This window comes from Ananas comosus, linkage group 11, assembly GCF_001540865.1.
Source record: "Ananas comosus cultivar F153 linkage group 11, ASM154086v1, whole genome shotgun sequence".
NCBI classification, from domain to species: domain Eukaryota; kingdom Viridiplantae; phylum Streptophyta; class Magnoliopsida; order Poales; family Bromeliaceae; genus Ananas; species Ananas comosus.
The window spans coordinates 10,620,701-10,633,072 of record NC_033631.1 but is presented as its reverse complement, the minus strand read 5'-3'; the positions used below and the strand labels follow the sequence as shown (position 1 = coordinate 10,633,072).

The 12,372-nt window shown below is 35.8% G+C and overlaps 1 protein-coding gene across 1 annotated transcript; it reads right to left on the bottom strand.

The window, feature by feature from the left end:
* Positions 8,789 to 10,808, bottom strand: LOC109717717. Its single transcript, XM_020243595.1, has 2 exons — positions 9,219 to 10,808; positions 8,789 to 8,982 (listed from the first exon to the last, which is right to left on the bottom strand). The coding sequence occupies exons 1-2, from the start codon at positions 10,261 to 10,263 to the stop codon at positions 8,978 to 8,980; spliced, it is 1,050 nt and encodes a 349-aa protein (XP_020099184.1). The 5' UTR covers positions 10,264 to 10,808; the 3' UTR covers positions 8,789 to 8,977.

The following is a 12,372-nucleotide window of genomic DNA, read 5'->3' as shown; positions in this document are numbered from 1 at the left end:
TTGTTGACTAATCGAAGATTAAATTAAGAATGTCATTAATCTTGTGAACAAGTATGAACAGCTAGCTAGTGAAATTATAAATATACATGTCAAATATAGAAATATTTAAAACACCGTTCTCTAAAAGCTTGAGTTTTTAGAGATAACAGTTGTTTCGTATTATTTACCATTATATCAGAATAGGAGGTTCTGGATTTCAGTCATACTAAACTCCTAGTATTATTAAGGGAAAATTGCTTATATACCCTCTGAAAAGTTTCCGACTTTTTGATTTGCTCCTCTTAGAAGGCTAATATTAAAAATACTTTTTTACGTTCCAAGTTATTTCAAATATATCTCTAGAGTTAAATTCTGTTTGTGAACTATTAGCAATAGCCGTTATCTTTGTGAAATTACTGTTTTCTCCTATTTAATTCAAATTCACGCCATGGGCCTAGCGAAAATTCTCGAGTTCAGACCTAAGGAAAAGTATTAAATATAAAAATATTTAAAATACTATTTAAGCTTTTAGAGAATAATAGTTGTTTCATATTATTTAATAATACAATCAATCAGTTTCAATTAAATATCTAGTAATTGTTTTTTGTTTCCTAATTATTTAATTTTTCTCCATAGATGTAGGCAAAAAATGAAAAGCTTGTGACAACCAATTAGGGCTAATTAAATTAAGCAGTTTTATAGTACACAAGTGATTCTAGGAATCTAAATAAGCATTATTTGTATGATTAATTCGAAGTATCTAAGAAAAGCAAGCATGCAAAACAATAATTATATAACAAAGTTGCTTCTCCAAAGAGCCCTTTATATGTGGATGTGATTATTTGCCTCATGAGGAAGGGTCAAATATGTAGTTCCATATTGAGCAAAAATTAATTATAATTGAAAACTATATTATCCTATGCCATCAAATTAATATTAGAATTTAGTTTAAAGAATAATGTTATAAAAAATGTATGTATGAAGGGATCCAATGCATCCATTGATTTACCTTCTCAGCCAAAAAAAACCCTATACAATACAGTGAGTTGATGAGAGGAATATGTTAATCAGGTGACCCCTCAACAAATGGCCATTTTTAAAGTAAGCCCTTCAACTTAACTCCTTTCATATATTTATTTCTAAATTTGAGTTATTTTTAGATTAATAAGTTGAGAGCTCAACTGTGTTAGCTATTAGGCATTAATTAATCCTAAGTTAACTTTTTTAAAAATGAATTCGGTTAGAAATATTAAATAATTAAATTTTGAACGTAGAAACTCAGATATCATTAATCATCAAATCTTTAACCAACTATGTTAGCTAGGTACAGTGGATATAGTGTTATGTTACTTGAGCATATATATATCAAAAGCGAACAATTAATTCTTATTGGATCCAAGTTTTATTATTTGGTTGAGTGATTGGTTGATTATGTTTTTGCCACAATTACGGAATATTTGGGATTATGCGTTTGTTTAAATATGTGAGCCAACTTTTGGTGGGTTCTAGAAGTAAATTACATATATATATATATATATATATATAAAACTTATCTAGACTATAGATCATTTTGAATTAAATATTTAAATATTTAAAATTTTAATTTTATTATTCAATCTTTTAATTTGTTTGATTTGAATCAGTCAACAGCACTTTGCCTTTCAAATTAAAACTAATGACTAACTTTAATAAATTTATAATTAAATTATAGTAATTATAATAATTATACAAAGTGTACTAATTAATTAAACTTTAAAATATAAAGAACACATTCAAATTTTAAAGTCAAAATGTCTTTGACCGATTCAAATCAAATAAATTAAAAGATAAAATAATAAAATCAAAATTTTAAAGGATTGAAAAGCCAAATTATATAAAATGGCCTATAGTTTAAATAATTCTTGTACATTTTTACTTAATAAAAAGAGGGAAAAAAGCTCGTGCTCAGAATCATGCATAATGCATGTGAAGCCCAGCAACTGCATGGCTGGATGAAAAGGATAGATGTTGCGGCTAATTACTTGTTCCATACATTGTAGCACCTCTGAATTATTATTGCAGAGAAAAATTATAACGATCCGACCCCTAATAATAATAACTCGTTAGGTCCAAATCACCGGCTTAAAATGCTTTAGCCAGGCCAGTTAATATTACTAGTGTGTCCATTATTTATAAATCTATAAGACTCTCCGTGGGATTATTAAAATGTTACAAAATTATAAGGATAAAGATGCATGGGTAGTCCCTCTATTGTCGTGATATAGCGACTTTGGTATAGAAGATTTCACATACTTAGTGCTTCAAAGTAACGACATCTGTACACTTCAAAAAGGAGTATAACTAATATATTTTTTCATCCAGTTGCTCATATTACTTCGTTGAAAGCACCTTATTGAAATCTCGCTGAGACAATTTGGTAAGCTGTGTGATTCGTCCGATACCTCCAATATAGTTAGATATACAGAAAGAGTCCAATAAGAAAAGGATAAAGGAGCTCATCATTCAAATATTTATTTATCCATCTTGGCTCTATCCACCTCTCTCTCTCTCTCTCTACTCTATTATCAATAGAGTTTCAGGATGCCAGAAGGGCATTTTCCTGAGCAATTCACAGTAAAACAGATGGATGGCTAATATATCTCTGTACCATAAGACAGTGTGATGTTACAGTTGGAAAAAAAGGGACCAGTTGTCTGTCTTTTCTAATTATGGAATGAGAAAATTAGATTCTGGTGTGCAACTAGACCCACCAGAAAACAACAAATCTGGGCAAGAACTAGGAGCATGTAGATGCAGAACAATCATCATTTCCTTGTTATTTTGTTTATTTCCTAGTATTTTAGCATATCTCAATTCATACTTTTCTCAAAATTCATACAGATGATAAGGCCATCGCTACTATACTATTATGAGTATTGGAGCCCTCGTACTCATAAGTTGTTTTCGATGATGGAGCTTCCAAATCGACGATCCACTCCGTTAAATATGATCTAGAGTATTTGAAACTTCTAGAAAATAAATTTCGTAAATTTTCGAAATCATAATAAAGTCCATCAAGCGGGCATAAAATGAACGGTCAAAATCGAACGACGTCCTAAAAAAGGATGATCCTCGGAGTGATTGATTTTTATCTAGGTAGTGAATAGAATTTTCTATCAAAAATTCAACAAATTTCGATTCTTTTACACCGTTAAACTAGCAAGTATTCCATACCGGTCATTAAAAATTGTCAAATTTGTGACTTCTTGATCGTAAGGTAAATGATGTTGAAAAATTATAAAATTTAATTTCTAGAAGTTTTAAATGCTGTAAATAACGTTTAACGGTATAGATCGTCGATTTGGAAGCTTTATCATCGAAAACGATTTATGAGTACGAAAGCGATCGTACTCATAATAGTATAGTAGCCGGACCCAGATAATAATGCAATTACAGTTCACTGCTTTAGGATCCAGAGTGTAGTACTTTTTTCCTTCCTGTAATTTTTACTTTAGTGATATTTTTTATACATCATAAAGAATAAAAGAGGTACTTTACCAATTTATGATTTGTATTTTATCATTCCATGGGTTATAAAGTATAGCATTTTACTATCTTCTTAATGTTAGATACTTAAAGAAAACAAAAATTAGAACCATTGAAGAATAAATTGTACAATTGAAACCACTCAGTAAAATCCGCAAACGGGTTTTACGATATGGTGTAAACTATTTTGATATTGGTTTTTTTTTTTTTTTTTTTCTGAATAGTTGTATATAAACTTTGCCTATGAACCTTCTTTTTAACAAAACAAAACAAAAACGCCACACTCTGCAAATAGATTGGAATCAAACCAAGTTTGGAAAGAGACATAAACAAATTTAGGCACGAAAAAGAATATACAAAGAAATAGCTTCAGAGGAGCACACTATAGATATATTAAATTTTTCATAGGAAACAAAAAAAAAAGAGGAGCTAGGATAGTGTGGGAAAGATAGAAACGTCTAACTCGCAGGTTGGCGGGAAAGTTAGGATAGTGTGGGAAAGAGTGCTAATCCTCAGATAGAAAAGTTAATAGCTTATTTGTGGGTGATCTGGAGGATGAGAAATATTTTGGTATTTAGATATAAAAATACAGATCCGTTAATAGCACTTGGGATGGTCCAAACCTTGATAAGACAGTGAATTGACTCACTAACTACTAGACGCTCCAGTCAGTAATTTAGCTGCTTTATGCCTTTGTCGGTATATTTTTTTCGTCTCTTTTTCTTGTACTTTATGTTATTTCGCTTCTCTCTCTCTCTCTCTCTCTCTGCAGCCTAGTTGCCCCACTAATATAGTTTAGTTCATATTCATAATTAATAAAGCAGATTACATATTATCCTTCTCTCTCTATATATAATCAAAACAAAATGAAACCAAAACTTAGGGACAAAAATTTTATCGGCATAGTCCCCTGGACTATGTAGATCGGCGCCACGTGGCCGATCCGATGGCCACGGATGGAAAGACAAAAAAAAAATTCTGTGTTTTTAGAGAGAGAGAAAAAGCAACTGTCCATCCGTGGCCGTCGGATCAGCCACGTGACGCCGATCCGCATAGTTTTCAAACTAATTAGTTTGGAAACTATGCCCATAAAATTTTTGTCCAAAACTTAAGAGTTTGTGATTTGGGTACCGAAGAACTAATTTCCGCTCCAGGCAAAATGGGCACTAAGAATGAAAATTATGAATCATAAAAGATAAAAAAAAAAATAGCCTTTTACTTTTTTAATTAAAGGTTCGGCCTAGTTAATCCTTCTTAGCAGGGCCCAATTATCTAACATATCAAGCCTGTTGGGCTCAAAGCTGGCCCCCGGCCCATTATATGAAGGGATCCATTTTACTGGATTTGAATCATCAAATGGTTATAAATAGTTTCCTCATAAGGGTTCCAAGGAAGGAAAAAGAGAACTGATGCTCCACAAGCTACCAGCTTATTCTCACAGAGTCATATCATTTGTCTCAGGAACAAAATAGCTCCAGAAAGTTACTACAAACTCAAGCTTAGCAAATTTTAACTTCTTAATAACTCTCCCACAACAGAACACCTAAAGATCTAAAGTCCACAAATCTCAAACCATAGCGCATTTTCGATAGATGCTAAGCACAGCCCGAAATCACACTAACCCTCCTCAAATCATCGAAACAACTTAATTGCCGGTTTGCCGCAACTCCGGGCGCACGAAATCCGCATCCGGGGGCACCGATATATCGACGGTCGGCCTCAGCTCTGCACAAACTTCGATGGCGCCGTGGACCGGATCGGACAGGAAATTGCTGAGGAGGTCCTGGTTGAGCGGCGCGTTCTTGTCCACGGCCACGAAAGCTTGCTGGGTGAGGATGTAGTCGAACCGCGGAGCCCACTTTCGCGATCCTAAACGTGCGGTCGTGGAACAGTTGTCAACCATAAAGGACACACCGCGAGCGTGCATGAATGGGTTCAAGGAGTCCACTGACTCGATCACGCTCTCGTTAATGATCTCCGAGTAAGAATGCCCTTTCTTCTTTAGGACCTCGATCTGCGTATCATAAAGGAAGAAACAAGCAAATCATTTAAATGCATGTTCATATCAAATTATGATTAAAATTATAAAAAACCCTTTTTTTTCCCACCTGCAGATCGACACACTAAGTTTAATTTTGAAAGAAGCCTTGTAACTTCTTCCTGTATTGCCCTATGGCAAATATAATTTGATTTGGGCCAAAAAAAGATGAAAGTGACTCACCGAGTATCTAACTTTATGGTAACTTTTTTGTTACGAAATCAAATTGTGGGCCAAATTTAACTTAGCCCCAAATCAGGATTTATAGCAAAACATGACTCGTCAGTTTCTTTTGCACCAAATTGAACTCGAGTGAGTCAAACTGCAATGTGAGAAGTTGCTCAGTTTTTCCTATATACTAAAGTTAGTGGTTCGAGAAGCAAGAAAGAACAAAATTGGTGGGTCCTGACTCTTAAACTAATTGACACAAATAGACATGAAAAGTGGGTTTGCATTACCTGAGCCATCATTAAAGCCACATAAACTCCAGCAGTGAATGGATGCAAGGGGCCCAAGTCACCTTCGGGCCGGCTTGCACGTACTCGCTCACCAACTTTCCACATCCGTGTCTGATCAATCTTGCCCATGGGAAAAGCGGGAAGCCCTTCCTTTTCCTATCACGTGGAAAGTTAAGAAAACAGAAAAATCTGTTATTTTCTACTAGAAAAACAAATAATAAAATCGTATATTGTACACAGCGAGCGAAAGAGCTTACATAAAACCGGCGACCAGCTAAGACAACACTGCGAATTTCGCTTCCACTAGCAACATCTTCGTAACACTCATACAGTATATCCATGCAAGGATAATAGGATGCACCGTAAGCAATATCAAACTCCTTTTTCCCCTCATCCGACAAGGCATTGTACACAGCAAGCATGCCCTAATACCAATAACATACTTCAAGTAAGGGAGCGTTTGGATTGACGAATTTGTAGATTCAATGTAAGTCAAGTGTAGTGGTGTTTGAGTTTCCCTGAAGTGTGATTATTTTTCTGTTGTTTGTTTTGACGTAACTCGTACCACTGAAAGTTAAATTCAATCACTTCTGCTGTTTGTTTTGATGTAACTTGGTGCTGGTAAAATTAGTTTTTTTAGTTCCGTTATTTGTTTTGATGTAAGTAAGTGGATCCCATTATCTCCTAAATATAGTAATAAATTTATCACTATAAAATTTAACCTATTATATAATTAAATTTTTTATTATTATTTAAAGATAATTTTAATTTATTATAAATAAGGTAATTCTAACCCATTATAAAGAAAGTAGAGTTTAGATTTTACTGTTTAATAAATTGTTTAGAGAAGGTTGAGTGTGATGGAAGTCGAGTTCGGTACTTTAGAGCCGGAAGTCGAAAGTAGGTGAAGTGGAGCTCTAACGTAACTTGAGTTACATTATATTTTTCACTTACACCAAAACAAATAACGGAAGTGATCACTCCACTTACACCAAAACAAACGGGCCCTAAGTGAAGTTCACAGGACATAATATAAGAATCACATCTTGGTTTACCTTTGTCGAAATAGTTTTGGATATAATTCCGGTGATGCACTCCACAGTGTTTTTGTAAGCCAGCTCTTCACTCATTCCATTCTCAGTGTACCGTCTGAACAAAGCCTCCACAATTCCATGAACAGCACCAAGTAAAATACCTAAATGAGATGAAAAGTTTAGCAAAGGACTGCAAAATTACATAGAAAAAAGATTAAAATATGCTGCTAGGCTCACCCCGCTCCCCAAAGATGTCACTCTTGTACTCCTGCTCTAAAGTAGTAGCAAATGTAAAGGGAGATCCTAGAGCAACTGACCATCCTAGGGCAACATCTGTTGCCCTGCCATCAACATCCTGCACATAAAGAACGAACGATTTAGCAACACCACAAAAATTTACTCTAAGAGAAGACAATTGAACTTCTGAACAGGCACAAGAAGAAAAAAATAAAAGAAAGCACAACGCCGCTAAATACAGGTTTTTCTGAAGGTAGGTCCATGAACTTTACAACATTTTAGTTGAACCCCTGAAAAGCCATGCTGTTTCGATTACACAAAATTTTGTCACATTACGCCTCTTTCTCAATTAGTTAAAGCAAAAAGTACCTGGTGAACAGCAAAACTGGAATTGATCCCAGCACCATTAATCTCTTTCCCCTGAACGTAGAGCCTTCTAACTGATGGGCCCATTCCCTTAGGGCACACTGCAATCACGCTGATGTTTTTGGGGAAATCGAGGCCAAGGGACTGTAGATGCCCTAAAAGAAATCCATGTGAAAGACCCAGGATGCTGTTTGGTTTCATGTGAGAGAATATTTTTTCGTAGTTATCCGCCTAAAAAAAAGCATAAAAAATGTCAAAATTACAAGTCGAAGTAACATACTGCAAGTACTGTCTTACACCAAAAAAATAAAGGCACATGGTTAAGATTCTTAAAACTCCAGTTAATCAGTTAATCAAAATTGTAAGCTGAGATTTAATTTATGACATTATCTTAGTTTGAAGGTGAAAAAAATTTTCTGCCACCATAACTCAAGAAACAAAGGATCTCAGCAGTTTCATCTTTATATCTAGTAAAAATGGAATAACTAGAACACTATTTCATGCCAAAGAAGGGCAGAAAAATCATAAGTACAACAAGATAAAAATGTATAGGAGTTCAACCTGTGCAGCATCTGATATCAACAACAGTAAAAGATCGCTGCCAGAAACTGTCTCCCAGATATCACCTAACGTTCCATTTTCTTCAGTGAATCCAGCAGCACGTGCTTCATCAAAAGACCGAGAACCTTTCCTAAGACCAATCTGTACACAAACATTCGAAAGTAAGTTTAGTATGATATTTCGGGAACAAAGCAAAAGTATGAAATAAATGTACAATTGGAACACTAGTAAATGAGAAGTGCTAAGACGTCTATTTAGTTATGAAAAAACCAATAACAGATGAAGAACATAAAATGCTATTCCCGTAGACTGCGTTTGGTTCGGGTATAAGTAAGAACTGCTAGTTCTATGGATAGGTACAAGTTCAGGTATAAGCAGGAACTAGACTAGTTTTATGTTTGGATGAAAATTGGGTTGTTCTTAGAAATAAGATAAATAGTGTTTGGATTGTTAGATTGGAACAAGAGGAATAAGAATTATAATTTTAAATTAAAATTATATTATGTAATTAATTAACATCAAAAATAATAATAAATATTAATTAATAATTATTAATAAAATAATAAATAAAAATTCATTATANAATTTTATTATTTTTAATAAATGTAGAAAGAACAGGAAGACTAGGATGACCTAACCGTCTATGCCAGACATCTCCACTAAATCTAGATGGAATAAGAGCTAGTTGTTGCTTATTCCCTACACTTGCAAATCTAGAAGAAATTGGATAAAGTGATGTTCCCGAGCTAGGACATCGAAGAAGCTCCTTCCCTGTTTCCTTATCCTTCACAGAGAAACCAGTAGAGTCAAACTCAAAAAGAGAATTATTATCTTGACAGAATTTACGCACTGAAAGTAAATTTCTCTTAATAGTAGGAACAATAAGAACATTTTTTAGAACAAAAGAGTTAGAAGATGTATTCAATTGAGTTTCACCTGTCTGAGTAATATCAAGTAAATTTTCATTACCAATAAGAATTTTTTCATGCCCACTATAAGGTTTAGAAAATGAGAGAATACCAGAGCTTGCGGTTATATGATTTGATGCTCCGGTATCCGGATACCAGACTTCCTCACCGGGTTCGTGAAGGTTCATAACAGCAAAGGTCTGAGGAACTTCATCAGCAGCGAAAGAATGATTGAAGCGTTGTCTGCACTGAAGAGCAGAATGATTGAACTTTCCACATATCTGACATTGTATGCCGGACTTCGGAATGTATGGTTGTTGATTTAGAGTGTAAGATTGTTGAGGATAATTGGGTTGAGACTGTGGGTAGATTCCAGGAGATCCACGACCAGAATAGTATCTACCACGTTGTCCTCGGCCTCCACGATATCTACCTCCACGGCCTCCACGATTACCACGTCCACGATTGGCATAAAGAGCTTCACCGTCAATAGTGGGAATAGCAGAGGACGTAGTCACACTAGTGCGACGCTGAACTTCTGTTTCTTCTTGCATCAAGAGTGGACGAAGTTGTTCAAAAGTTGGCTTATTTCTGTGTGTGTTTAGAGCACTAACAAAATCTCGATATTCCTCTGGTAGCCCTAGAAGAACAGTCATGACCAAATTATGGTCTGACTCGATTTCACCAATCGCCTGAAGAGCATTACCAATCGTCTTGATCTTTTGCATGTAATCACTCATGCTCATTGAGCCTTTCTTGATGCTCCGCAATTCAGATTTTAGAGAAAAAGCCGTGGAAGCAGTCTTATCAAGAAAATATGCCTCAATAATTCTCCAAGCATCATATGCAGTTTTAGGTGAGCTAGAAACAACCATATGTAATATGCTAAGAGATAAAGTGGCATTAATCCATGAAAGTATAGTAGTATCGTTCTTTTTCCAACTCACATATTCAGGATTTATAACCTCCTTCTTATCAGCAGTATCGATAGTCTGAGAAGGCACAACACTAGTTCCTTTCACATGTTTTGTAACACCAAAACTTTCTAGAACATTAAGAAAGACTTGTTTCCACACAAGATATGTGGAATCGGTGAGTTCTAGTGGTATGAGAGTTTTGATATTAACAATTGGCAAATTTGAGGTAGAAGAAGACATGTTTACTACCTTAAGATAAGGATCCACCACTAGATAAGAAAGAAAGATAAATCGGAATATAGCGGATGTGAATAAAAAAAGAACCTGAATTCTACCACATGAGAGAAACCACTTATCACCAAATAGGATCGACCGCACCAAGGAAAGAACCGAGCAATACGAGCAACCAACAGTAGGACAATCCGAGCGGCACCAGAGGAGCAAAGAGGAATCACAGAAAGGCTGAAAATACTGTAGCAGAAATACTGTAGCAGAAGCACTGTAGCACCAGTACTGTAGCGCTGGTACTGTAGCATCAGTACTGTAGCAATAATACTGTAGCAGTACTGTAGTGATAGTACTGTAGCAGTACTGGAAAGATAGAAAACTAAAAGAAAAAACACCTATAGAAAAAGGTGAGATTTATGGTGGATGGTGGCTATGAATCGATATCCCTACATTAGGATTCCCGCTCTGATACCATGAAAGAAGGGCTAAAGTGCATACCCTCTTAAGTTGTATTAATGAATATATATAGTACAAGAGAACAATGACTACTATAGTAAGAGTATAACTAGGATTACATACTATATAATCCTACTCTATAGAAGGCGGCAAACGTGACTAGGAAGCGAAGGATGCACAAAACCAGGTGGTTGTTTCATATAAACCTCCTCAGAGAGAGTGCCATGAAGAAAGGCATTCTTCACATCAAGTTGTCGGAGGGATCATCCAGAGGAGAGAGCGACTGAAAGAACAGTACGAATAGTGGTCGGCTTGACAACCGGAGAAAAAGTCTCATCAAAATCAATGCCTTGTTGTTGTTTGTAACCCTGAGCTACTAGTCGAGCTGTGAGACGCTCAAGAGAGCCATCCGCCTTCTGTTTGACTTTGTAGACCCATTTACAGCCAATAAGATTGACAGGAGGAGGAGCAGGAACAAGCTCCCAAGTATCATTGGTGAGTAATGCATCAAATTCTTTAGCCATGGCAGCACGCCAACCTGCATTCTGAAAAGCTTCATGAAAAGTGGTAGGCTCAGTAGGAAGAGTAGTATGTGTAGAAGCTAGGAAGGAGGTAGACCCAGCAAAATTCTTAGCCATAGATCGAGTAAGCATAGAGTGTGCCCGAATTGGTAAGGAAGGCTCAGCAGGCTGACGTGAAGGTGGCCTGTCCGATGTGTAAGGCGTTAACTCAACAGGAGAAGGTGAAGCTGTAGCAGCAGAAGGTCGGAGGGTGTGTCGTCTGGTATAGACTCGAAGTTCAGGTGGACCAGCAACAGTGGCAGCATGTTCATCACTAACCTGTGTGGCATCATGATTCAAGGTGGAAGAAAAAGTCGATATAGTCTCAGATGGTGAAACAGATGCATTTGAACTAACATCCGGAGAAAGGTGTGTGAAGGAAAAACCAGAGATGGCATCAAGAGAGGAAGGACTTTCGCCCAATAAAGAAGGATTAAAAAGAAAATGTTGAAGCATTTGAAAATTTGAGGTAGTTGGGGAAGATGGGCAAGAAAATTTGGACAGACAAAAGTAAGGAAAAACAGTTTCAACAAAAGTAACATGGCGAGAAATAAAAACTTTACCAGTGCTCGGATAAAGGCAGCGAAAGCCCTTATATTTGTCAGAAAGACCCAAGAAAATACAAGGAAGTGATTGGGGATAGAGCTTATGATCTGCAATGTCCTGAACATCGAAATAACACAAACATCCAAAGACTCTGATAAGTTGCAAGTCAGGAGAAGCACAACCATAGAGAATGTCATATGGTGGCCGCCAATTTAAAACAGTAAGAGACGGAAGTCGATTTACAAGAAAAACAGCAGTTTGAATGGCCTCAGCCCAAAAACGAGGAGGCAAGCCAGCTTGGAACAGTAGACTTCTAACAATGTTAGATAAATGCCTATGTTTTCTCTCAGCAAGGCCATTTTGTTGAGGAGTGTAAGGACAAGAAAATCGGTGAATAATTCCATTTTGTGAGCAAAAACTAGAAAACTTGTCATTTGCAAATTCCGTACCATTGTCAGATTGAAAAATTTTTATTGAGCTGTGAAATATATTTTCAACCATCTTCTTGAACTCGAAAAATTTGTCAAAAACTTCATGTTTAAATTTTAAAAGATAAAAC

Excerpts from the sequence above, each read along its gene's own strand:
- LOC109717717 (XM_020243595.1), bottom strand. The coding sequence starts at position 10,263 with ATGTCTTCTTCTACCTCAAATTTGCCAATTGTTAATATCAAAACTCTC.